This window comes from Labrus bergylta, chromosome 5, assembly GCF_963930695.1.
Source record: "Labrus bergylta chromosome 5, fLabBer1.1, whole genome shotgun sequence".
Taxonomy (NCBI): Eukaryota; Metazoa; Chordata; class Actinopteri; order Labriformes; family Labridae; genus Labrus; species Labrus bergylta.
The window spans coordinates 13,448,808-13,475,653 of record NC_089199.1 but is presented as its reverse complement, the minus strand read 5'-3'; the positions used below and the strand labels follow the sequence as shown (position 1 = coordinate 13,475,653).

At 42.0% G+C, this 26,846-nt stretch overlaps 2 protein-coding genes across 6 annotated transcripts in view; one reads left to right on the top strand and one right to left on the bottom strand.

The window, feature by feature from the left end:
- The window catches only part of mfap2 (microfibril associated protein 2), a 6,323-nt gene extending 2,692 nt beyond the window's left edge, over positions 1–3,631 (top strand). For both annotated transcript variants that reach the window (XM_020642361.3, XM_020642362.3), the window contains exons 3-9: positions 1,098–1,145; positions 1,582–1,608; positions 1,712–1,792; positions 1,893–1,928; positions 2,008–2,095; positions 2,662–2,735; positions 2,838–3,631. In XM_020642361.3, the coding sequence (XP_020498017.1) occupies positions 1,098–1,145; positions 1,582–1,608; positions 1,712–1,792; positions 1,893–1,928; positions 2,008–2,095; positions 2,662–2,735; positions 2,838–2,941 (458 nt within the window). In that variant the 3' untranslated portion in view covers positions 2,942–3,631. The remainder of the gene's footprint in view (positions 1–1,097; positions 1,146–1,581; positions 1,609–1,711; positions 1,793–1,892; positions 1,929–2,007; positions 2,096–2,661; positions 2,736–2,837) is intronic.
- A 76-nt stretch (positions 3,632–3,707) lies between these two features.
- On the bottom strand, positions 3,708–26,377 carry LOC109990290 (rootletin). Of its 4 annotated transcripts, none has more exons than XM_065954870.1 (37): positions 26,193–26,377; positions 22,921–23,047; positions 22,680–22,825; positions 21,161–21,352; positions 20,995–21,078; positions 20,833–20,918; positions 20,541–20,706; positions 20,343–20,449; positions 20,003–20,230; positions 19,822–19,912; positions 19,430–19,516; positions 19,134–19,349; positions 18,507–18,706; positions 18,214–18,396; positions 17,549–17,693; positions 17,308–17,454; positions 16,424–16,654; positions 15,988–16,181; positions 15,782–15,909; positions 15,178–15,347; positions 14,898–15,077; positions 14,505–14,639; positions 14,249–14,392; positions 12,168–12,406; positions 11,922–12,081; positions 11,621–11,788; positions 11,100–11,523; positions 10,536–10,699; positions 10,327–10,447; positions 10,073–10,236; positions 9,409–9,624; positions 8,779–9,003; positions 8,537–8,686; positions 8,220–8,420; positions 6,841–6,972; positions 5,023–5,196; positions 3,708–4,578 (listed from the first exon to the last, which is right to left on the bottom strand). In XM_065954870.1, the coding sequence occupies exons 3-37, from the start codon at positions 22,812–22,814 to the stop codon at positions 4,495–4,497; spliced, it is 5,871 nt and encodes a 1,956-aa protein (XP_065810942.1). In that variant the 5' UTR covers positions 22,815–22,825; positions 22,921–23,047; positions 26,193–26,377; the 3' UTR covers positions 3,708–4,494. The 4 variants fall into 4 exon arrangements, with proteins under 4 accessions (XP_065810942.1, XP_020498016.2, XP_020498014.2 ...); XM_020642360.3 differs by having other exon boundaries at positions 22,680–22,822; XM_020642358.3 differs by lacking the exon at positions 26,193–26,377 and adding an exon at positions 23,367–23,600.
- Positions 26,378–26,846: the final 469 nt, after the last annotated feature.

Here is a 26,846-nt window from a genome sequence, read left to right as displayed (position 1 = left end):
CCTAAACTCAACAAGATGCTGTGTCCTTTCACTATCCCAAATGATTCCCCAAAAAAAGTGCAGTCAGGAGAGATCCATCATTTTATTCAAGCTAACAGTGCGTTTCAGGAGAATGTAGGTCAACTGTTATTGGGATTATTTTATTGACATTACATTATTTGTATAAACCTGTCTAAATATAAAGTAAATAAAAGATTACCTGGTCCGCTGCATTTAGTCACGTCATGCTAAAACCCTCATGTCTGAATTTTTTGGAACCGGCGACCCTCCAGTTACCAACCAGAGTCCCTACAGACTGAGCTACTGCCGCCCCAAGATAAATACAGTTTGATGCTTCAACTGTTAGCCTCAATGGTCACAAAGTTTAGCTTTAAGAAATACTTGAAAAGGATGTGATCATGGCCCTCTTATTATATACTTATCTGATAAATGTATGTTTTTATGTTAAGTACATTTGAGAAGAAAAAAAAGGATAATTGGGTATTTTGCACATGTAGTATACAAGTAGTATATAATCTTTGGTGATCTATTATTAGTCACATGACTTATCAATCTATTGCATGAAAGGACGTTTTCCAGACCCCAAGAAAAAATGATGAATAAAAGAGAGGTTCCATGTTGTTCATTGTGTTTTAATTTGATTGTGTTGCATAAAGTTACCACTTTACACTTCCATGCAATGTTGACCATGGCAGAACTACTCCTAAGTGTATTGAATTGATTAAAGGTGGAATGATTTTAATGATTAGTTCAGCATTTCATTTTTGAGAGGAAGTATCTGTCATTTCATTGTCTCACTATAAAACTCATGTTTGTCACATCTCACTGTTTAGATATTCTTAAGTCTGGAAAAAAAAAACAGTTACTGCCATGGAAAACATGGTGGGGCAATGTTTAAAACTCAAACAAAATGAAATATAAAATATATTACAAAACAAGGAGCAAGTCATATTTCCGAAATCACCTGAAGAAGATTACTCGTTGCTTAAAAGGTGTTTGTTTTCTGTGCATATTGTACTTTAATTAGAGACTTTCTTCTGCATTTTATTGGTCAACACATTTATTTATCACTTTGTTGTTGTCTGAAATGTCAACAGTTCTGCTGCTCGCCCAGGCCCAGTACCAGGAACAGTTTCCTTTTTTGGGTGAGTTCATTTGGTTGAATTTTGGCCTTGACTTTTTAAGATTCACATCAGTTTAAAACAACGCTGTCCCACATCTGTATCTGATTTCTCTAAGTTCCTCTGATGTATAGCCTTGAGAAGTTCTCTCTCCTATTTCAATTATTTACCACCTGCAAAGAGGTTGTAATCACAGAGGTAATAACACCACTCTGCATGTTATTACCTGTAAACGTCTTTTACGTGATATCATGTATAATGGCTGCAAACAGCTTATTAGTTCATTTTTATCATGCAGGTGGTTCATTTTATATAAAGTAAGGCTTTGTGTGTGTGTGTGTGTGTGTGTGTGTGTGTGTGTGTGTGTGTGTGTGTGTGTCTGTGTGTTTGCAATAATTGCTTTAACAATGTTGACCTCATCACATTTTTTATCTCTCTTGATCTTTTTATGACATCACAGAGGACTATGGGCCGGATTATTTCCCAGGTAAAGCATTGTCATGTTCATGGAAATAGTCCTTGATATTAATTCTATATTTGAAATGTTTTTTTTTCTCATGAATGTGACTCCTCTCTCTCTCTTGTTCCAGATTCTGAAAATCCTGAATCTCCTCCTGGAACCTACCAGCAGCAAGTTCGACTGGAGCCAGTGGTGCGTCCAGAAAAATCAGGTATTTTAGCTGAATAGTACTCTATTCTGAGTAATGATATTTAAGAGTGGTTTATATGTTGTTTAGAGCTTATTTGTAATTATTTTCATATGGATTTCAGAGTCGGAGACGGAGCCCACTGAGCCTGGTCCTCTAGGTAAGAACTTCTAAAGACAGCGGGGCAGTTGATCTGGTCTTTAGTGTATTTTATATTTTGCTGTGTGTTTGATTCCCAGACTGCCGAGAGGAACAGTATCCCTGCACCAGACTCTACTCTGTTCACAAGCCATGCAAACAGTGTCTGAACAGCCTCTGCTTCTACAGGTACGCACTGCATGACCTGAAATGATGCAGTATGATGCAATGTGCAGATGTTTGGCATGATGATCGTAACTCAAACGTACCATTTTCACAAAATGCAAACTACCGTCGAGTTTTTTAATACTCAGAATAGAACGGATTCAGAATGTTCCAGAACAAGTGTGTGACAAGATGAACCTGGAAGAGGAAATTAAACCTCAGTTCACAGAGTTGTCTATTTTTTTAATGCTAAGCTACTTCCTAAAACACACAGTGAAGTTGTATTGTTAGCCTCAGTCCTACAGGGATTAATCCATGTTTGATGGGAACTGTTTCTGAGGTGCAACCAAGTATTATCAGCAGCTGGACATGGAAATGGGATTGACTAAAATTGGCAACACAGATAATACGTTGTTGGTTAAGAATATTTTTTTTCACACTTTGAGGAAAAAACAGAAAATTAAGAGAGACTTATTCTTTAAGTAGAAAGTTAGACATGATATTGACGTCCCTTTTTGGGGGGGAACTTGTCCTTTGGCACCTCTGTGTTTCAATCTCACTTATGGCCTCTAAATGTGTTTTTCATTTAGTTTGCGTCGGGTTTACGTCATCAACAAGGAGGTCTGTGTGAGGACTGTGTGTGCTCATGAAGAACTGCTCCGAGGTAGGTTCAGTTTAATGTGCCTTTGATGTTTTTGTTCTCTTTTGTATTGTGCCTTATTTCAACCCCCCCAACCCCACCCCACCCCACCCTCCTTGTGTTTAGCGGACCTGTGTCGTGACCAGTTCTCTCGGTGCGGCGTGGCAGCTTCCAGCGGTCAGTGTGCATCACTGGGAGGAAGCTGCGGGAAGAGCTGTGGAGGCTGCTGATTGACTTCAGAGATCAGGGACATGACCTGCCCAGATACTGCCGCTTCCCTTCTACTCATCCAACCCTCTCACTTTTTCCCCCTCCTTCCCCCTCCTTACTTTGCCTTTACTCTTCCTGCATCAGTCCTGTGCCAAAAGCACTTTTGCATTTGTACTTTTGTCCTTTTTTTTTTAATCACTGTCTTCTCTCTTGTAGGCCTACGTCTGCCCAGTAGATCCTGTGTGTATGGCTAAATATAATCCAAAGAACAATGATGATTGTATAAATCACTGGTGCTATTAAATCGTCACACTGGTGCTACTACAGATGCACATAAACATCTTTTTTGAATTTTTTGGCTTATTGCACCGCATTATTCTCATGCTTTGAGTTTGATATGTTACTGTAGTTGTGTTGTAAAACAAGTCATTGTCATTATGATGGACTTGTTGATGGTGCACTGACATCAGACAAACCTTTTGAATACCAGTAGCCAGTAAGATCCCAGGATTTGTAAAGGAACAGGTGGCGAGTGACCTCAGTTTTGTACTACTGCTACCTGGATCTGTGCTTCGCAATCAACTAGCAATTTTATAGGAATATACTCCAGTGCTTTGAAAAGGCATCCCACACACAACCCCCGTACTACTGCTTCGTAAAACTGTCACTATAAAGACTGAGAAAAAAAAATAAACTTTTTTTTTACTACACCTGTTCATTGTGGGTTTCATTGCTGTAACATATTTCTGAAGCTCTGTGGTTAAAAGTATTTATGAAAGACTTGAGTTATAGTGCACACAGTGAGTTTATTCTCCTGCAGTCATCTGGCTTCCATGTGTGTTGTCCATACAAGTCATGTTGCCGTTCATCATCATCAGCCTGTCAGTATATAAGATAAGTACAAAGTATATACACCTAATAAACTATGAACTTTTTAAAAACATACCATTTCTGTACTGTCATACTGCAGTGCTAATTCTTCAAATCATCTGTAAAATCTTCAGTGCACTTCCTTCATTTGTGTAGTGAAGTGTTCCCTGCTGTTTCCACAAAGGGAAGACCTTTACTTTCCTTCTTAGTGTCCTCAAATGTTAGCATTATATGTAGGGGAAACAAGGCCAAAATGCTCTACTTGGCAGATTTTCTTTGCTGTGCTGAATCCAGACTCTGTACGCAGGGGAATCCTGCAGTGATTTGGGTTTCTTCTCGGGTAAGAGCAGGAAGTCTGGGAAGATGTTGAGAGCAAGGATCAAGCACAGCTGCCTGCCAGAAATCAGCCGACTTCTGGCATTTTCACCACAGTTGCTGGATCACATCAATCTCAGCTCCCTCGCCTTGTCATGGGTGTGCCAAGTGAAGTCTTCTTAATCCCACAAAATGTCCATAAAACACCATCGAAATAACAGTTGGGTTTCAGAGCAACAAAGCACATTTAAAACGGCAGAGTAAACGTATGAACACTTTTAGGGATGTCTCTACAACTACATATTGCTTTTAAGACATTCACAAGAAGTGGATATTCCCTGGATTAGATACTCATTGAGTGCTGGTGCTTCTGGTTTTAAGTAGCTTCTCAGTTTCCTGGTGACATCAAGGAGGATGGAAGAGAAGCTTTCCGTTTCATCTCTTGCTGCAGCTGCTCCTTCAGGGTGGAAACCTAGACTCACACAGAGGGAGACCAAAGTAGAGTTTTAAACATGGAATAACACTGAAGGTAGAAAGGAGTGGGGATTAAAATGGTCATATGATGCATACTTTTATACTAGAGATGTCTAAAGCAAAAAAAAAGATCACAAAATAACGAAGCTAAATCAGTCATGATGACTAACAATGTAAAACCAAATGACTAGGTAAGAACTTTCATAAAGTTTTATTTATCTACTTATAGCACTTTATATAAGTAGCACTTTTTATAGCACTATCCATCTAACATAAATTACTTTTCTATCATAAACAAAGTCTTAGGATTTAGAAAGTGCTAGATTATTCTGGTGATCAAAAAACATTTAGATATTCCTAATATTAAATAACAACCAAAACCAGCTCATACATTGTGGCGGAGAAGTTTAGTTGAACCTTCAAAACAACATTTGCTGTGTACCTGCTCCTCCAGGCCTTTGACTCTGTGTCTGTGAGCTCGCTCCCTGGTACCCAGCGTTCGCTCCACGTCCCTGTAGCTGCTCCTCAGTCTCTCCGTCTCGTGCTGGGCCTCATCCCGCTGCCTCGCCAAACTCTCACACAGACTGTGTGACTGCTCCATCTCAGCCAGCTGAGTCTGCTCAACACACACACACACACACAGATGGAAGTTTGACATGTTTACAAAAAGGAAAAGGATAGAAACTCAGTCCAAACACCAAAAGCTGAAGAGACTTGGTTTGGATCAGTTCCAAACAGCCATGTTGGAGGCTCTGTGGTGTCCTGAATGAAGCGGGTTTGTGGCTCCACATTAAAAAGATGGTTAAACATATTTTTATTTCTTTGAATGCTTTTGTAAACACTTATAATGTAAAGGTTGGATCATGTTCATGTGATGAGATGCTGTACTTATAACTTATAACATATACTGTATAAGAAGTATGCCTGAGTATCAAAAGACAGAAAGTTGAGCTGGTTTGCTGTGTTGTTTTCAGGTCTGAAATATCAACACCAATCAAAGACTCAAGTAAGATGTAACACACAAAAAAAGACATTTCATTCCACCCACACAAACAGCTAACCAACAGGTAGTTTGTCACAACATTTACGGACAAGCAAACATCACAAAGCTGTTGTTGTTGACATGAATGAGACAACGAACAGCTGTGAGTTTTATGGGTCTGACAAAGTTCCTCTGACAAATGGTTGACGGCCTCTGGAAGACAAGCCTCCAGCATGCTCATAAGTTGTTGCTTGAGGAGTGAATTCCATATGCGCATTCCTAAAACATTGTGGCAAATGCTCAAGCAGTTGTGAGGTGCAGTTTAAGATGACAAACACTTCTGCTTTCCTTTTTTTTAAAGTTTTTTTTATGCTTTTATCAGAGAGACAGGAGACACAACAGTGGATAGAGTCGGAAATCGGGAGAGAGAGAGTGGGGTATGTCATGCGGGAAAGGAGCCACAGGTCAGATTCGAACCCGGGATTCTAGCCCTCGTTCATGGGGCGCACGTGTACTAACCACTAGGATACTGGCGCCCCGCTTCTGCTTTTCTAAACACATAGAAATGAAGCGTGGGTGGTCCAAAACGCATGAAATAAACAAGTTGAATTACTTTTGCTTAATTGTGACGAGACTCACTGTAGCTTTATCTATTTCCTTGTTTACAGCGTGTCTGTGGTTTGTTTATCAGAGTTATGAACTGAACGATTCAAAGAAACGAAGAAATATTTTAGGGGTTTGGTTTTTATCTCTGCTTGTATGGTGTTATCTATGATAACTCTTGACTGCTGACTTTTAACAAGTTGTGATGTACGATATCAAAGTCTTGTCTGATTTTCTGGTAAGTAATAAATGAGCTCAAACTCTCTAATACAACAATAAGGAACAACTGGCCCCCTCCTGTGACATTAACAAAAGAAAATGTTGAAGCCCTACAAAACTCTGCATGACTTAGGTCAGTAAATACAACAACTATACAGACAACTTATATACTTATATACTATAAAGTCTAACTGTCATTAATTCAAAGGCCCGTTAAAGCCAGTGTTTTGGCTCTGTGTATCAGTGAAACATGGTGGACTTCAGACTGTCTTCATGTGAGATGTGAAGCTGCCATGAAACAAATTCTGTGTTGCCACATTCAGTTTGCTAACAGCTGCTTGAGGAAGCTTCTAAGGCTGTTGCCTCATATTTTGCATGAAAAGGTTTTTACAAAGAAGGCTGATGTGTTTTCTGATGGGTGCAAGTGTAAAGGTTGGATCAGGCGTTGCATCCCACCTGCAGCATCAGTATCTGTTGCTGAGCTTCCTGTAGCTCCTGCTCCGTGGTGTTAAGAGAGCGATCCAGGCGGTTTTTCTCTGCGGACAGCCGCATGCTGCCCTCCTCAGTCTTCAGCTTCTGACGCTCAACCTAAAGAATGATGCATTCATGAAAATGTGAACAAATGTGAGACATGTTTAATTGTCAAACCATATACTGACATCACGAGACACTTTTTTTTTTTTTTAAGATTCATTTTGGGCTTTTCCTGTGTTTAATGCAGAGAGAGGACAGTGGATAGAGTCGGAAACCAGGGAGAGAGAGCAGGGAATGACATGCGGAAAGGGGCCACGGGTGAAAGCGAACCCGGGCCTACCGCTCGAGACGAGAGTCTCAATACCTGGGACGTGCGCCCTAACCGTTGCGCGCCCCACGAGACACTTTAATTCAGAGAAAAAATAAACCGTTCAATTCATAGATGAAGACAAACTTTCTTAAAATGAGGATTTTTTCACAAAGGGAATATAGTATCTGTAAACACTATTAGCAGGTGAACATGTTTTATCTATGCCTGCAGCTTAACTCAATGGATGGTAATGCTGGTGCGTCATTCTGCACACCAATTTGGCCTGGATTGAAACATTGCAACAACCTCTGAAAAGACAAAGTTAAATCTTCTGCTGAACGGTTGGAATGCAAATCCTAGCATGCTAACACAGTATGTTAAAATGTTGAAAATTGTAAACATTAAACCTGTTAAACATCATTTAAGCGTTGTCGTTGTGATGATTCCAACATGCAGATGTTAGAGCCTTTTGCTAATACACCACTGAGCAACAGTAGAGACTCATCATGGCTGAAGAGTATTAGTTTTTTTAAGAAGTCATTTTTGTTTTGAATGGATACATTCGATATTCACATAAAAGGCTCATTACTATGTTCCTAGGGTTCCATTATCACTAACACTGATGGCAATTAATAAAGAGCTGTTGTTTCAGTTTTAAACCATCCAACATGGGAGAGGGATTTTCCAAATGTACTTTGACTTTTTTTTTTTTTTTTTTTAGGTCTAGGAAAGTATCTTGGCCTCTATTTGAGAGTGTAGGTTTCAATGAATGTCATCCAGGCTATAAGCTGGCTGGTGATTCAAAGCAAATTGACCAAGGTTTACTTGAGGTTTTCCATTGAAACGTCCCTTTTATGTGTCATGTGAAACTGTTCAAATGAAAACTAGTGGCAAGCTCAGATGAAAAGTGAGAAAGCCCACAATTCTTTATCACTAAGTTTTGCAGGTACAACATGTGTCTATGTAACATTCAAACTTTTTCATTGACAAATGTCTCTGTGAGGAAATGTCTGGATGAGTGTGCTCTATATTGTGGTCACAAGACGCTGACCTTATCCAGTGTATTCCTCAGAGCATTCTTGTCTTTTTCCAGCCTCACAGCCTGTCTCTCAGCATCTTTCTTTTCAGTCTCCAGCATGGCGACAGCTCGTTGCAGCCCACGCAGTCGCTCCTCAACAGTGGCCCTCTCTGTCTGAGCTGCCTGAGCGCTGCGCTGAGCCTCCGCTAGACTGGCCGAGCGCTGACGCAGAGCCTAATGTAAGGAGAAAAAAACGACTTTTTGAAAGGTACTCGAGAAAAAAAACATTTAATGACAATTGCATTCGAGGTCACAGCACAGGTTCAGCTGAAAGTGTTTGTGTCTCTCACCTCTTGATTGTTGTTGAGCTCTGCCTCCAGTTCCTCTCGTCTCAGCTCACTCTGGCTTAGTTCACTTTGCAAGCTTTGCACACGCTCAGTGAGGACAGAAATGTTCCTTTTCCCCTCCGCTGATGATGTCCGGGCTTCATCTATTTTTTCCTTTTTGGTAAAGAGCAATCATTACCTGACTGTCTAGTTAACATGCACATTCAGTCCCAGCAGTTTTTCCCTCCAGTCTCTCTTTCTCTCACCTGTAATAGCCTTTTGTCCTGTTCAGCCACACTCAGCGTCTTCTGCATAGCACCCAGACGACTCTGTGTACTGCTGTGAGCAGCCATTGCCTCCTGGAGGCTCTTTTTGAGGGAGGACGTCTTCTCTTTGAGAGAATTTTCACCTTCCTGAGCTTTGAGCAGAGCCTGGCTCAGCCTCTCCACCTCTCTCTGCATCAGGGACACACGGGCCTCTCCTTCTGCCACCTGAAGTTAATCCAAATCAAACTAATTTGTAATCCAATAAGCAAACCAATAAAGAGGAAAGGGTATTTATTTATTACTCAGAAGGTTATGGCTTTTGTTTTGCTCTTGGAAATACAACCAAGTCTTTAGAATTCACAAAAAGGAGGTTTAAGTGTAACCCTTTGTTCCCTTTACCTAGGTCTATCAATTCATCTGGATAAATTAAAGATATGTTTACTATTTATAATGTCTCCTTTCCCCCATACTAGGCCATTAAATTATAAGACATTTGATATATGAAATAAGAGATTAACAAATTAACCAATGAAACTAGTTGATTTACTCCCAAAACTTTAAATTTCAGTGCAACAATATAATAAAAAAGCTTACTGCTGTGAAATAGACTACGTCTGTGTCTTGCTGTACCTTTTTCAGCAGAGAGTCACAGCGCTCCTGGGAGGCCTGGCCCTCCGCCTCCCGGTCTCCCAGACTCAGTTTAAGTCTCTGCAGCTCCCCCTCCAGACTGCGCCTCCCCAGCTCCACCCTGGTCGCCCGGGCTTCAGATGCCTCCAGCGCCTCCCGAAGACGTTTCCTCTCCGCCTCCAGACGCAGCTCTGCAGCACGCTGTTTATTTAACTGCTCCTGCAGAGATGAAGGGATGACAGAAATAAAAAGATTTAGAAAAGTCAGTTAGTTATTTGTTGTGTAAAGGAGATCTCAGTTTTAGATTCTGATGACTGTAGAGGCATGCAGACCCACACAAATGATCCACAACTGCATCTAAGCCCAAATTTCACGTGTCATGATTTCAAAACCACCTTCCTTTTTGTCAAAGCGTATCCTGTTGTCCAGAGGGTGAATTATTATTAAAGAATAAAACATATGGAGAGCTGACACGAGGCACTACAGGAGATCTAACGCAGGGTGTGTGGCATCTGTTGTTATTGCATTCCCTAACAGCTCACGGCTAGATATTGCTCTGTCATTGAATGCTGCCATATGGTGATCATGGCCCTCTGTGAAAGTCACAACCCAAATACATGGTGTGCATATCAGTGCACACAAGCACAAACAATGTGTGTGTGTGTACCTGTGTGTGTTTTTTATCCATCTCAGCGGTCTGGAGCACACGCTCTAAATCCTTAACCCTGTCCATGAGAGTCCTCCTCTCTCTGTCTCCTCTCCTCACCGCCTCCTCCTGCTGCTGGAGCAAAATCTGAGTGGTGGTCAGACGTTCATCCAGCCCACGCTTCCCTGAAGTCACAAACATTAAAGAGTGCTATTAGTTTATCTTTTGGTAAGGATCATTTTACTTATGAAACGACACTGAACCAAAATCTGCACCTTCTTGATTTTCCTGTAAGGCGTTTTGAAGCTGAGAAAGACGACTCTGAGCAGAGTCTCGTTCCTCTGCCAGCTCCTCCAGCTCTCTCTGCAGGACCCCCAGCTGCCTTCGCACATCATCCTTCATGATCAGCAAAAGCAAAAAGTTTTGATACCACACAAACAAAAAGGTATCTATGGAATAAAATGAACATTTACTGTGTGCTTACCCTCTCTCTCTGTGCCTCACGCAGCTCCTGCAGGAAGTCTCTGAGGTCACTCCGGAGGGTGTCAGGGTCAAGCTCTGGCTGGGGGAGAGGCAGCGGTGTGTCCCCTCTCTCAGGTGACACGACCCCTGAGCCTAAAGTGATGTCAGAGGTGCTCAATCTTAATTCTGTCAAAATAAAAAAGAAAGAGTAATGAGCACCTTGTACAAATGTTTGTTTGTTTTTTTTATGTTGGAGGATCTAATGGAGGAGAGGAGGGATACATTTAAATTAACTCACATTATATTGACTAAACAAATAAAGTAAACTTCTATAACTTATACTGTGTACCTAAACTGCAATAATTACACCAGAAGTCATTTCAAGTAAGTTTTGTTCACATGTAAATGGTTTTTAATGAAGTTTGTACCAATTGTTTATTGTGTACATCTACTATTGCTTATAACAAGACATTTATTTTGCCCTTTATTTCAGAATTTTCATACATTCATATATTTCTGATCTTCAGTTATACTATACTGTGGGGTCCTTTTTTGCAGAAGGCAAAGCTCCATACATCTTCATTACCTTTAGGGGGCGACAGTGATGAGCGCAGGGGTGAGATGCTGTGGTGGCGAGAAATAGTGGCTGGTGATGCAGAGCTCGCTCCTGGGCTCCTCCCCCGGCCTCCTCTCCCACCTGCTCCGATGCCCAGCGTCCGCGTCAGAGCCGACTGAATGCTGCTTAGCCGAAACTCCAGGTCCCTCCTCCCGGCCTCGGCTCGGGTCAGTTCAGCCTCCGTGGCAGCCAGGCGACCCTGAGCCTCACTCAGCTGCAGGCTTGACTGAGCTGCAGAGTCCTGAGCCACCTGAGCGCGTAGGGTGAGGTTCTTAATCTCATCCTGCAGCTTTTTCTCACAGCCACGAGTCTCCTGCAGCTGAGCGCTCAGTTCTCTCTCACAGGCACGCCAGCCTGACTCAGACTCCTCTAACCGCTTCACTGTCATAGAGAGCTACAGAGGGGAAAAAAAGAAAAAAAAAAGTCACAACAGAAAGTACACATAAAACCTATGAACCTGATAATTTCTTTACACCCCCATCAATGCTTACTTCTCTTTTGAGGGAGTCTCGAGCTGTTTCAGCTTCGGTTAACTTCTGTTTTAGATTGATAATGTCTTTCCCTCTCTCCTCCTCTCTCTGCTCCTCCAGCGTCAGGCGAGCCTGTAGCTCTGCCACCTCCATCCCTTTCTGCTCCTTCTCTCCATCCAGAACCTTCAGCTAGAGCCAAGAAACATACCACAAAGTGACTCTGTGAGGAAAAAACCGAAAACTACTTAAAAGCTCAGTCTGGGCTTAAAGCTTCTTTGTAAACATCACAGAGGTGTGATGGAGGGCTGCCAGCATTTCTGACCTGTCTGCGGAGCTCCTGGAGTTCTCTCCGAGCTTCCAGTCGTGACCTTTCAACTTCTCTCAGACAGCCCCGCAGCTCCATCGCCTCCTTCTGAGTAGATGAGAAATTCTCCTCCAGCACAGCGAGCCTCTGCTCCTTCTCCTCACACTGCCTTTTAAGGCTAAAAAAGCACAAACTCAGAAACTAGGAAGACATACAATGGCATTTCTTTAAACAGACTTAAACTTTATTCAGTGATTATTATACCTGATCCTCTCTGATTCTGCACCTCTCAGACTTTCTCTCAGCTGGCTATTTGATTGGCTGAAAGCATCTCTCTCTTTGGTGACGTCATCGAGGCTGCGTCGCAGGTCCGTCCCCTCTCTTCTGTACTTTTCAGCTTCTTCCTGACTCTGGTTAAGATGTCGCTCAATGTCCAACACCTCCCGCCTCAACTGGTCTCGACTCTCCTCATTAGCAGAGAGAGAAGCTCTGCATTGGTCCAGCTGGAGGGGGCGAATCATGGGTGGTACAAGGTGATGTAAACAAACAAAAAACAAATGTTATGAATTATCTCAATACGCCCAGCAAGGTCTGTTTTCTATTTGATTGTTCACAGAACAACTCAACATATTTTTTTGCAAAGTGGTCAGGTCTTTTTGCTGTTAAGGAAGTAATGATGCTTATGGCACTGAAATCAATAACTTAACAGTTTTCCCAGAAAATCCTCTTCTATCAGATCATTTCCTAAAAATGTTTCACTTTTTCTTACCAGAATTAACTCTGCTTAATAAAAATGTGCTTTTTAGAAGTGCTGTAGCTGAATTTAAGGAAGCTATTTCAGCTACTTTTAATTCAGTGGATCTGCTTGTTGACAGTGCTGTGGATTCGCTGAGTTACTCTTGATTCGATTGCCCTACTAAAACAGAAGGTTATCAAACGGCAGAGACTAGCTCCATTGTACCGCTCAGAAACCCAGAAATGTGGACGAATGTGGCACTCCTCCAAATCCTGTTATTTTGGCAAGATAGTCATAATGAATATATGAAGGCTCTATGTCACACTCGAGCTGCCTACTACTTCTCTCTAATAGAAGAAAATGAAAAACAATCCCAGACCTTTTCAGCACTGTAGCTAGGCTGACAGAGAGTCATGGCTCAATTCCTTTAGCCCTCAGCAGTAAGGATTTCATGAGCTTTTTTAACAATAAAATTATAAACATATGACAAAATTGACAGACTGCACTAGTTAAAGTTACAAATTATCTACTTCTAGCCTCGGACAGGGGACTTCTCTCTGTGCTTGTCCTGTTAGATCTTAGTGCTGATTTTGACACGATTGACCATCACATCCTATTACAGACACTAGAACAATTACTTGGAATTACAGGGACTGCTTTAAGTTGATTTAAATCCTTGATTTTATCAGTTCGATCTCAGTTTGTACATATTAATGATAAGTCCTCTATGAACACCAAAGTAAGCCATGGAGTGCCACAAGGTTCAGTACTTAGACCAATTCCTCTTTAGGAAAAAAGACCATATTACTCCTGTATTGGCTTCTCTGCACTGGCCTTTAAGATCTAGAATAGAATTTAAAATCCTTCTTCACACTTACAAAGGTCTTAATGGTCAGGCACCATGTTATCTTAAAGAGCTAATAGTGCCATATTATCCTTGGAGAACATTACGCTCCCAGTATTGCAGGCCTGCTTGTGGTACCTGCAAGCTCTAAATGTACTATGGGATGTAGAGCCTTCAGTTATCAGGCCCCTCTCCTCTGGAATCATCTACCACACCTGCAAAAAACTTAAACAGGCTCAACTATTTGCTGTGACGTCATCGACCAAGGCGCTGGATTACTGTGTTTTGGTGTCAGGTGACCTGTTAAACACATTCATTGTTTTACTCAAACTGGACATCCTTAAATGTATTTGATGTCTAATGAGTATAACACTCACCAATGCAGCATCCCTGTGTTCTTTAAGACATGGCTGTGTTTGGTCTAAATCACCACCTAAAATGTCCTTTAGCGACTCTCACTTCAAATGACATTTGCATTCCCTTCAATGCTTACATCCTGACAGACAGTTAAACCTATTTAAGCAATTGTCCCTCAAGCATTTGTACAAAAACACGTTAATTTTGCAGGAGATTTTCCTCCTGCAGAAATATTTGCATATACACACATATGCATATACTATAATTAAACAACAAAGCAGATCAATTCCATGATATATACATATCAATGTTATTCTTGATTTTAACGCATGTTTTCTTTTGTAAAAATAACCAATATAGAGATATTAATGGAGGTTTGTGCTCTCTGATTTGCACATCATCATTTACCTCCTTTAAAGTATTATCAGCCCGAGACTGAAGATCAGTGCAGGTCTCCTGTAGGCTCTGAACGTCCCTCTCATGAAGAGAGGCTGCGTCCTCCAGCTGAGAGCGAAGCACCTGCAGCTCACTGGTCAGTGTATCAAATTTGAACTGTGCAAAACACAAAAAAACAAAACACCCATTTAGTAAATCTTCCGCATGGCCAGATAACCAGAAGATATTCTAGCAGCAGAAGATAAAGTTGGACAGGAAGTCCCATCACCTGCTCCTGCTCTTTGTAATGTGCTGCTTCTCTCGACATCTGCTCGGCTTCCAAAGCTGCAGCTGACAGCTCAGCCTGCAGAGACGACAACCTGTCACACAACACTGCTTTCTCTGCCTCCTTCAGAGAGAGGGCCTGTGAAGAGACAAGCGGTTTGGTTTACAAAGAGGAAGAAATGACAACAGATGAAACAGAGCTGAGCTACACTGTCTCTGGACTGTATTTCATTTAATAGGTTACCATCATATGGTTCTCATGGTTTGCAAAACCAGATTGAATAATTACTGGATGCTCTTTTACGATAAAATGAACTGATTCTCCCCTAACATTGTGATCACCTAAATTGGTGATTTTATACCAAACCCTTCCCAGAGGCTTAAACCCAGACCCGACCTGTTGTTTCTCAGTTTCAGCCTGCAGCAGACTCTGAGCTCTGTCATGCTGGAGGCTCCTCAGGTCATCCTGCAGCTCCTCTGTTTCTCTATGTGCTCTGCGCAGCTGATCCTCTGCCTCCTGCCTAAGCTTCCTCACGGTGCCCTCATGCTCCATCAGCAGGCTGCTCTGCATGACCTCCTAGAGATAGAGTAGCAAAGAACAAAAACATGGATTAACACATGGCCAGCATCAACAGCATTATCTGTGAAAAGAAAAAAGAATCATTGAGACTAATGACCTTTTCTGAGACCAGCCTCTCCATCTCCTCCTGATGTTCGGAGACGGTCTTGCGTAAAGCATGCTGGGCCTCCTGCAGTGCAGCGTTTAGAGTCTGGGTAATAGCCTGTTTCTCCCTCTCAGTCTGGGCCAAGAGATTTTCTTCATCTGAACGAAGTCGCCGCAGTTCGGCTGCAAATCCCATTCAAGAAAATATCCAGAAGAAAGAAACACTGATGAAACATTTCACAGTTTGTGCTCCATCATGTTAATGTCTTTGCCATTACACCAAAGACATTCAGCTTAGTTTCCATCTCATTTTCTGCTTTATTCTTATATATCTCTAAACAAATCTTCTCTCTAGTTTTTCACGTTTTTCTTTTACAATCTGCCTTTTTTTAAGATATATTTTTTTAACTTTTTGCCTTATTCTTCTTTATTTGGATATGATAGCTTTAGAGTGGCAGGAAATGTGGGGAGAGACAGTGAGGGATGACAGGCACCAAACAACTTGAGTAGTAGAATCTGCAACCAGTGCAACAAGGACTTTGGGCTCTGTAAATGGGCCGTCTACTCTACCAACTGAGTGAAACCAGCACCCCCAACTGCCTCTTTTTTTTACTTACCTGCTGAAGTCTCACAGCGGACTCGAAGGTTTTGGTTCTCTGCCTCCAGCTGTTCTCTACGAGAATCCACCTGAACGAGCTGCTGCTGCAACTCAAACAGACTAGTTTCCAAGGATTCCCGCTCAGACCTGCAGGGGCATAAACGCAAGTTACACTCACTAACTCACAGGAAACCGTTAGTGTCACTACCAGGCAACAACACACACCTGAAAGCTCCTAGTTCCTCTGACAGCACAGTGTTTTCTCTCTCTGACGCCGTCAGCTGGACCACCAGTGCAGCTTTGTCCCGGGCCAGATCTGCTCGACTCCGGCCTGCTTCTTCTAAGGCCACCTCACTACGCTGACCCTCTCCTCGGGAAAAACGTAACTCTGCTCCCAGAGCCGTCACCTCAGCACAAAGCTGTCGTCAAAAGCCCAAAAAAAAAGAGGGACATTAACAATTGTACAAAGAAGTGGAGACCCCCTGTAAACTAAAAAACTGCTTCTTGTGTTCCTGTTTCAGGAAATATCTTGTAATTGAATATTTGACTTTTCTGTTTATTTGTTTATATGCCTGCAATGGGAATCACCAACAGCCTTGATTTAAGCTTTGTTATATCTACTTAACAATCCATTTATGATGTTTTAGAATTTGCACTTTACCTGTGAGACTTGCTCCTGCAGCTTCAGTCTGTCCGTCCTAAGACTCAGCAGCTCTTCTTCAATCCCGGTCCTGCTTTGCTCAGAGTCCTGCAGTGAGTTGTGCAGACAGATGCGGGTCGAGTCCAGCTCCAGCCGTTCCTGCTCCAACCGGACCAGCTCGTCTCTGATGGTCAACTTCTCCTGCTCGGCCTCCCGTCTCTGGATCTGCAGGAGGGCCTTGTCTTCCTCCAGCTTAGACATCATTTCAAGAGTCACATTAATAAGGACAATATAGATCAGTAATGGATACAGTATAATAAACTATTATGTATTTTATTTCATATACCTATTTTCACCCTAACTTTCAGATTTAACTGATATTGTTTTCATTTATTTGGTATCTATTTATATGTATTATCTATTTATTGCACATTTCACACATTCCTACTGTATTCTAATATAAAATAGTTGTTTTCAAATATCTACCAATCTTGCATAAATTATATACTATAAAGCATTTCATTGTGATAATTCTGTGTTAAACACGAATGGGGTGGCTGCATTGACTTTTTATTTTTAAGTTTCTTAGCTTTAAACTGTTTTCACGTTATGTTTTCATTCTCCAACAAAACATTTTTTTACCCTCTAGTGTCTGATGCAACACCATGGATGTCTCTGAGGAGAAGCTTTCCAAATGTCTGCCGTCTTTGCTCTAATTATACCATTTATTGTGTCATGACTAACTGACAAGCTAAAGCAAGACAGAGAATGTGGTGTTATGCAGCCAGTGGGGCTACAATACGTAGAAGACTTTTGCTCCAATTTGAGTTTGACTGTTTGGGAAAGGTAAAAAATACTTCTTTTGAACCATTTAAGAGGTCCAGTACATTCCTGAAAGATTTTACCTGGAAGATGTAGGTGTTGAGGTCAGTTTTGTCCTGGACTAGGCCTTCATTCAGGCTTCCCATCTTGGCCAGAGAGTCTCTTAGAGCTGCATCCTCAGACTGCAGCTTGTTGAGCAGCAGGGAGAGCTCTGCGTTACTGCTTTCAGCCTGGTTAGAAAAATAAGAGGCATACAAATGTAAGACACACACATAGATCAGGACACAGAGAAAAGTTCAACAAGCCAAAGACAATCTTCCCTACCCGAGCGAGAGCATCAGAGAGTTGGGCTCTCTCTCCCTCCAGCAGCTGCCTCTCCACCTCCCCCTGCTGGTGAGTCTCCTTCACTGCAGACAGCTCTCCACGTTGAGCAGAGGCTCGACTCTCACTCTGATCCCACTGCTTCTTTCTGTTGCAAAACGATTCACTTGTACAGTTACAAAAAATAGAATAGATCATTGCTGTGTGCAGGAAACTGTGGAGAGCCTGATTTGAGTCTTTAAAGGGGTGAAACTGAGTGTATGTTAAAGTCTTTAAATCTGTTGGGTATATAAAGATACAGAGGCACTGCAGCTAAGAGATTTTTCTACTTTTCTGTTTTTACTATTTCCCTTTATTCCTTCAGTACTTAATTAGGCGTTTCTATATTGACAAGTGACTACAGAGGCCTAAAAAGTCAACATTTTTCATCCCTCCGACAAAAAAATGAAGTCAGCTGATTTGTCTGACAAAAGAAAAAAGATGTCATCGTGTGGGGGTGTCATCTCTTTTACGGTGCTCTGGATAAATGGTTTACATGAGATCTGTTCACTGATGTCTGGGGCCATGTCCGTTAAGGAGGTCATGTGCACGGTGTGTCTGCTGCACAAGTCTGTGTGGATTAGTGTCCACATCACGTTCACTTAATCATGATCAATTAAATTACTTACATCCTCTGAGTCTCTGCCTTAGCCCGGTCTCTCTCCTGAATGGCCGTCTCCTTCTCCTCCCTCTCGTGGTCTCGCTCTCGCTGTGTGCATGCCACAGTCAGCTGAAGCTTCTCACAGTCCATCTGCAGGCCATGACTGCTGCTCTGTGCAGCCTGCACGGTCTTCTCCAAGGCCGCCTTCTCACTGTTATGTTCACATTGTGTGGACGAGAATAGGGTAAAGTCTTAGTTATAGTCACTACATTATTCAGGGATTTGAACCAGACTGTAAAGGCTCAATAACTTTGTGTGAACCTTGCAAGGGTGTCTCTCTCCTGCTTCAGACGCTCTTTTTCTCTCTGTGTGGTCTCCCTCTCTCTCTGAGCAGCATCCCTCTCTCTCTGCAGAGCTTGGTTTCGCTGTTCTGTGTCCCTTTTAGCCGATTCTGTCTCGGAAAGCTGCTTTCGCAACTGTTGTGCCGAAGACTGAGTGGAGAGCAGACGCCCTCGAACATCCTGGAAAAACAAAAAGGAGTCCATTTAAGGTTTGATGAATAAGATTTTACTAGCAGACACTGAATTGACAAGAATAATCCCTTTCAATCATCACACATCACACTGGAAATTAAGCATTGTCTTATTCGGCAGACACTGCAAATTTTCTGTATTTTGGTTATTTCTTGGTGTCTGTGTAACCCTCAGCCAGCACCCTGCAGGACTGTGGGTTTCACCAATGGTAGGGCTGAGCACAACCAATCATTCATACAAAAATTACATTGAAAGTCTCTATAAGTCGATATCATCGCTTTTTAAGTGTAAGTAAAAAAAACGATTGTTCCAAGAAATCTGCATTACGTTAAAATGTTTCCATTTTCTCAAGTCTCTAGAAACAATTACTGATAAGAACTGAATAGAGTAGAGGGTATAATAAATGACATGTCACCTGCAGCTGGATTGTCTTATTTGTGACTGCAGAGCGCAGTGCAGACAGCCCGGCGTCAGAGATAGGAGCTATCGAGGATGAGGGCCGAGACGGGGAGGCAGACCTGCGAGGAGAGGGAGAGCGGCAGGGGGAGGAGCCACGGATCAAAGCTAGTAGCGCAGAACTGGAGTTGTCTTGGTCTGCTTCAGATGACGACTCTCCGTCTGAGAAAACTGCCTGTTTGGAAAATACAATTGAGACACTCCTGTCCTGTCTTAAAGATGTCTGAATGTATGTGTGTAGTTTTTTTTTTTTACCTGAGCAATGTCACGGAGGGTATCACACAGCGTCTCTGTGTGAGCTCTAAGCACCTGCATCTCAGTCTCATCATTACCTTTCTGCTCCTGAAGGAAAACAACACGGAGGAAAAGGATTACACCTGAGAACAAAAACAATAGAACCTCAAAAAATAAGGCTGAAAATGTTCTATTTTTCTTATGTAAAAAATCTCATGGATAAACCCAAACTGCATTTGCCTTCTTCTTAATACTTTGAGTTCCCCAAGACTTTGGCTCTCTGTCAAAAGCTAATTCATCTTCAGATTATATGATTTTATTTTCAAAAAGGCCTAAAGGTTACATTTAACAGCTGGGTACTGTAGATTAATAGTAATGATGCGCTTTCAATTTTAACATTAATGCAAAATCACCTCGAGCCTCCTCATCAGCGCCACAATTTCTTGGTCTCTGTCTTCAATTTGGCCCTTTAGTTTCTCCCCCTCTCGCACAGAATCTGACAACCTGACAGGTAGACACAGAAAGAGTTGTTAAAAAAGGCCTTCATACATCTGTTGTTTAAATAATAAAAACTAGTGAAACACAGCCTCTGACCTGACGTTAAGCTCAACCCTCTCTGAGTCTGTTCTGGTCTGAAGATTGATCATCTCTGACACGCGTTCTCTCAGCTGCTCTTCCAGCTGAACGCGCAGTGCCTTCTCTCGCTCCAGGGCCAGAGCGGCTCCCCCCTCCTGGCTGAGAAGCGCGGCAGACACATCCGCACAGTACACTTGAGCAGAGTGTGACGCCCGAGACAGCTCGTTACGCATATCTGACAAGTCCCTGATGTCGAAGGGGAAATTGACAGAAGACAAAAACAATGTACTAATGTAAGTATATTTCTAACTGGTTAACAAAAATGGCAAAAAAACGTCCAAATAAATACTTTATTGACCTTTCAGTAGCGCTCTTTAGTTCACAGATATGCCTCCGAAATCCGACCACCTGCCGCCACAGTGTAAGCAGCCTGCTGTGCTCACGGCTAAAATAACTGTGGAAGGACTGAGAAGGAAGCCAAAGAGAGAGATAAGCAAATTAAAATACATTTTCTTCATTAAAAGTATTTTTCTCCTTCATAAGCAACCATTCCCACCTCCTCTTCTCTCCTCCAGTCAGACTCCTTTTGTTCCAATTCCTCCCTGGCTCTGGTCCAATCAGCAGTGAGTCTGCGGATGTCCTGGCTAAGAGCCTCATTGGCCAAACCGGCCTGCTCCAGCTGCTCCCTCAGCATGGCATTCACTGCAGAGAGACTGCTACTTCTAAAAACACAATGAGAGAATAGAAGATAATATTATGGCAAACACAAGGCAGTGTCCTAATCCTGAGGTGATCTCTGCACACCAGACCAGCTGAACACATGTGACATTTCTTGTGTTGTTAGTTACCTCTGTTGTTCTTCTTCCAGATGGATTAAAGCGTCCTCCAGGTTGCTGCATGATTCATCTTGATTGCTTCCATTTGATGTTTCATTCTGGATGAAGTTGTGATATTAAAGTGTTATATATGGAATATTAATACTGATAAAAATCTACATCAATACTACTCACTGTCGGCCTGTGTTTCTCCAGCTCCGATGACTTCTCCTGCAGCATCTGCTCCAGATCTCCACACCTCTTTTTGTACTGAAGCACCTGAAGTAGCAGCAAGACTGTGAGAGACCTGGAACACCTAGACGGCAGTACTTCAAGTAAAGACAGAATAAAACAATCAAACCTTGGCCTGCAACTTCTGAACAAGCTGCGCCTGCCTCTGCTGACCCTCCTGGTACGCAGTGAGTTTACGCTTGTAGGCCGCCTGCTCCTCGTCCAGCCGCCGCCGTAAATCCACGTTCTGCTGCGCCAAGCTGCGAGACTCAGGTGAATCATTGTCTTCGTCTCCGGTCTCAAAACATAGTGCCTGCTCCAGCTGTGGATTTAATGAAAAGTACAAGCAAGGGGTCGGTGTTTCATTTTACACAAACATTTTTCACAGATGGACAGGGAAAAGTACAGTCACTCTTAAAGATTTTCAAGGATACGGACCACAAATAAGAAGAAATCGTAACTCTCCTGGTGGCTTTTAAGCACATTTTTTTCTTTGAGTAAAGTTTATGTATTCAGTTTAGAAAATATAGCATACAATTGTTTAACTTCTCCAACTTTCAAAATGCAATACCAAATCTCCATAGTGCACCTTTAAAGTTGCTCATTTAATTTAGTCATTATATTTTATGTGCTCGAGCCTTGAACCCCCTGACTCAGTTTCTTCTGGTCAACTTGTTGTGATTATAAATCTCTTTTTCCAAGAGTTTCCGAGCCAAATCAGGCAGCATAAAAGAACCAATGAGGAAGTCGTACTTACAGAAACAAGGCATTTATTGCAAAAAAAAAGGTCAATACTTTGTGATTATATATCGAAAATCAAAACACTAAACTTGTGATTTTAAATACATTTAAATTAGGTGCTAGAAAATGTTGTAAATGCTCAATGTTTTCGTTAAGTATATGTTTTCATAACTTTAAAGTGGCAGAGTTGCAGTTATCAAAAAGTTAAAATGAAAGAAATAATCATGAATTGTTTTCGTAGTAACACTTTTTGAAGTTTGTTTTCTTAAATCTTTTCAATCACAAACTTCCAGCAGAGAATTTATTTTGGCTTCAAACACTGTTCTGACAAACTAGGTATTACGAGGACAAAACGCATTCATCATAAAACTCTTAAATATTTTATGTTATTTGTGAGTTTCTAAAGGGTCTTACGTATTTGAAGGACAACATTACTTCGTCAGGGTAGTTTTTTGTTCTCGTATTCAGATCTGTGTGTTTTTCTTTAGTAAAGTTCTATCAAAAATCAGATGCGATCCCTGCCCACCACTACACCTCCTCTTTGTCACCACTGAAGCCCCTGTTTACAGTCACCAAGGGTGACAAACGCCATGGCAACATTCCACTTCAGTTCATTCCTGCCCCCATCACCTGGGAGACATACAAATCTCAGACAAAGACGACAGAGAAAATACTGAAATGGGGAAACCTCAAGATCCCCTTTTGGTGTGTATAACCTTGAGGAATTGGAAAGTCCTGCACCTTTACTTTATATACAAAGTATCAGAATTTTGACAAACTATGGTATTTAATGGCATTCACAGTCATATTTATCTCTCTTTTATTTATATCCAGTTGCAACCGCCTCATGTTCCCTACATCACAATCAGCTGTTGCTGTGTGTTGTCTCGGTGTCTTTACCTACTTACCCGTTCACTAATTGCGCCATACTTGATGGCGAGCTCATCTCGGTCCGCTCGGCTGTGTGCCAGCAGGTCCTCCAGCCTCGACAGCTCTCCCTGCAGGACCCGGTTCTCCTCCTGGATGGACATGACCGAGGACATGGCTCCAGCTGCTGAGAGAAAGATTGCATATGGACAACTATTAGGCAAGGAGCAGGGTCAAAACATAATGGGCTATGTTATATGATGGGAGAGCAAAGAAACTTGCCGTTGTCGTTCAGGTTCTTTGTGACTATCTCTCGAACTCGTGCTGGCAGACATGTAGGGGGGGCATCTGGTGAAGGACCTCGGACCGTCAGCCTCTTCTCCTCAGACAAAACGCTCTCCTCCAGCCTCTGGGAAATAAATCACAAATATTTAGTTATTAAGCTCAGCTGCATTTAAAAAAAAAAAAAAAAACAAGACAAACAAGGGCTGCCCCAGCCAAACACAAAGTAGCATACAGCCAAATATTTACAGGGGGTTTCAAACACTTAAATGATGATGATGTGTTTGAAAAGTAGGGGACCAAGTGTTGTCAAAGCAATGCTAAACTGATGAAAATGGTAGGCTACTCATACACGTAGCCTACAACAATTCACAAAACCAGCAGCTTTAATTCCATAAAATAACAGTGTAGGCCTACAGATGAAGAGAGGATGTGGGGTGCCTCACCTGTATCACAGATTCTAGTTTGTTGGTGTCGGTGTCTGAGTTTTCAGCGCTCATCGCGGCGACAGTGGATATTTAAAACCCTCCAGCGAATAGGATTAACTCCGAGAAAAACGCGACGCGTCCACACGCTGTAATTTCGTCTTTTTATTTTCTTCAGCGGTAAACACAGACAAGGTCAGACCCTGGAGGAGTTAGTCGTGTGTTGCTTGTGCAGCCGACAAAGTTGAATTGCAGGGGAGTGCGACCGTCCCGTCTCCTCCTCCTCCTCCTCCTCCTCCTCCTCTGGTGCAGGGAGGCAGAGATTTGAGGACGCAGGATTAGCAGGTTTAAGATGCACCCCCCACACCTCCACTAACGCCACTCCACTCTCACTGCTAGAACTCAAAACCCTCTCAGATCATTGCTATTCAACTGCCCAACAAAAAGAAGCTAAATAAAAGTTTTATAAGCCCACCAAACAAAGAACAAGAACTTGTAAAACCTATTTCCCCCTAATGTACCAAGGAGAGTATTTTGAAAATCAAATTTAAAGCAAGATTTAAATTATATTAAATTTGCAGTTAGTGAAGAGTAGCTAAATTCATTTAAACTTGCATCAAATGACACTGTTATTTGAGAGGGTTAAGGTGCTTCTTATGGTTGGATTGGAATTATTTTTAAATGCATTAAGAAAGTCTACCTTTATCCTTTAATATTTGCACGTGCACAAATAAGAACAGAAAAGGTAAGATTCTGCACTTTGTCTCTCATCCAAGCACCGTCTTGAGGGGTCTTCTGGCATTATAAGTTCTAATAAAGTAGCCTATAGTTTGTGTTCATGTGTTCGAGGTTGTGACCTTTCTCAAAATGTAAGTTAAAATTGAGTTAACTCTTTCTTGTTCCATGAGACTTACCTGACCCTGGTCCACGGCCCTTTAATTTTAAAATGTATAGAAACTGTTCATCTAACTACTGCAAAATTCCTGTTTGTTGCAACTATCCCCGGTCACAGCTACAATTAAAACAACATGAAAACCTTTTTTTCATGCAGAATTATCATATTATTAATAAACACCTGAAGACTTTAAACACCCCTTCTTTACAATTGCACTAGTCATTAACAGATTGCCTTTGAAATTGTGTTTTGAAAGCATCCAGACCAAAGACTGTACATATTAAGGACCAGACATGTGACTGTAGCTATAACATAGCTTTATGGGACGGTCAGCATCGCACTACTTGGTGTTTGGATCGTCATAGTTACAGACAGAGGGTCATTGTGTCAACAGCAGCCCTGCAGTCCGGCCTTAACACACACATCACTGTTGTTCTGAACGAGTGAGAACCCCCAATGACTTACTGCATTCACTACAGCCATTAATCTTAACAATCACAACTAGATCACAACTTTGTCAACTTGAACCTGAATCCAGAGGCGCTGCTTGTCAACAGGCAAGGCAGGTAACTGCTTGAAAAGTAGGGGGCCCCAGAGGGCTGAAAAAATTTTAACTAAATCAGCGACACATAATGTGAAAATTTTGCAATTTCTTCTCCGATGTGCAGACGCAGACACGACTGCGCGTCCCTTTTTTAAAATGTTAACATAAACATATAACATAAAGCATGTATGTGTTGTATTACGACATTATGTGCAAGAGGCAATTTTGCTTAGGCACGGTTAGTCCTATGACCGCAGGCCATGCCGGCCAGCAGGGGAATGGGGCAGCGGGGGGGCCAATCGTGCTTGACTCTGCACAGTACAGATTGCCAGTGTGAACGCGCCCTAAGGGTGCTCCATCTGACAGCATTCACTCTCATTTCCCTGCTGAACCCTGGTTGGAACACCCCCCAATTAATTTTGCCTTGGGCCCCAAAAGACTCTAGAATCGCCTCTGGCCAGATCTTAACACTATGTCAAGAGCCACAAATATCAACACAATTATTTAACCACAAAATCGCGAGAATAAAAGGGTTTGGCTTGAAGAGATTTTAAATATAAGCGAGTGGGCCTAATTTAAATCAAATGAAGCCAGGCTCACAAGATTCACTATAAATATCATGACAAATCCCCACATGAAATAGTTGTAAATGATTAACTAAAGAGGTACTGTGAAAACGAGGGGTGTCCATCAAGCAGCAAAAATTACAATAAAGTTTGACCTGCTTGCATAACAGCCGGGCTCACTTGACAGCAGTCTTGCATAGACAAAAGTATTTTTTTCCTCAATTTTGAATTTGAACATCTATGGCGCCCCCTACTGGCTTGTTGACCACTACTGACTTCAGTAGATGTGAGCTTTATTTCCGATGAAAATGCTTACTAACCTGTTTATCTATCATCTGCACTGCCAAACTACAACAGAGTTGTCCTACATTCTTGACTTTTGACTGCTTTTCTGTATCCAGCCAGTGATGCAGCCATCAAAATAAAATGATCTCCATCCAAGAGCTGCTGTCTTTTCTTTACCTCAGGACCCAGCTCAAAATAAACATATTACTATTGTGTGTTGTCCCAAATGAATCCCCTAGATTATCTTCAACTTCATCTGTAAGTGCATCCATAAGGTCACGCCCGAGTTTTCGAATCAAGTCAGTAGTTGGACCGAAGAGGGAGAAGGAGGTGTAGGAGGAGGAAGGAGGGGGTTGCACATTGAAGTGTTCAGCATCAGAGCCAACTTAACTGATGATCAATAAAGACTGTGTTTTAAAGCAACATAGACTGATAACCGCCGACACATACGCGATATATAAACAGCAAGGATGTAAAAGGCTTCAGATACTATCGGTATTCACATTGTGGTTATACGCAGTGAAACTTCCACTTCCCTGTAACATTTATAGTCTCACCTCGACAGATCAGTCTGAGGAGGATTTGCCCGCCAGTCCTCCATTCTTCTGAGCGGTCTTTACGATCACAGGGGCAGAAATAATCACCATCCACAGCAGGTATTGTAAACATAACAGCAGCTGCTTGCAGACAGAGATGCTTCCCCTGAAATCTCCTCCATGCTTTTTTCCGGGGAGGGACTAAAGCCGCAGCAGCTCCGGCCTGATGTCACTGTACGTGTGGGCGCACACGATGAGCCGCTGCAGGACCTCAGTCAATTTGTTTTCTAGTTGGATCGACATGGATCGTGTATTCTCTCCTTTAATCAACCGAAGCTGACTAAGAGATCATCAATAAATTACTGTTTCATGAGGACAAAACTCTGACAGTATCTTGAAAGCTAACTTACTTTCGTGTCATGTGACTTTGTGCCCTCAAATCAATATTAGATATCAATACTACAATGAGACACACCTCATCATTAGAAACATGCGCGCTTTTTAAAGCATGGTTATTATTATTATTCTAGGACACAAGGTCACATAACATGATGTAATATTTGTTGAGGAATCTTTTATTTTCAACACATTTACATTATCATCAAACAGTAAAATAACTGGGAGACATTATCTGGCTAAGTTTTAGAAGGCAATAGATTTGTGTAGATACAGCAT

What these genes read in the sequence shown, in the direction of transcription:
- LOC109990290 (XM_020642358.3), bottom strand. Translation starts at nt 23,420, where the DNA reads ATGAGCGCTGAAAACTCAGACACCGACACCAACAAACTAGAATCTGTG. An exon ending in TTCAGAAGTTGCAGGCCAAG is followed by an intron (nt 21,079 to 21,160) that starts GTTTGATTGTTT and finishes CTGCTACTTCAG; the next exon opens with GTGCTTCAGTACAAAAAGAG. An exon ending in AGGGTTGAGCTTAACGTCAG is followed by an intron (nt 19,913 to 20,002) that starts GTCAGAGGCTGT and finishes TCTACCTGTCAG; the next exon opens with GTTGTCAGATTCTGTGCGAG.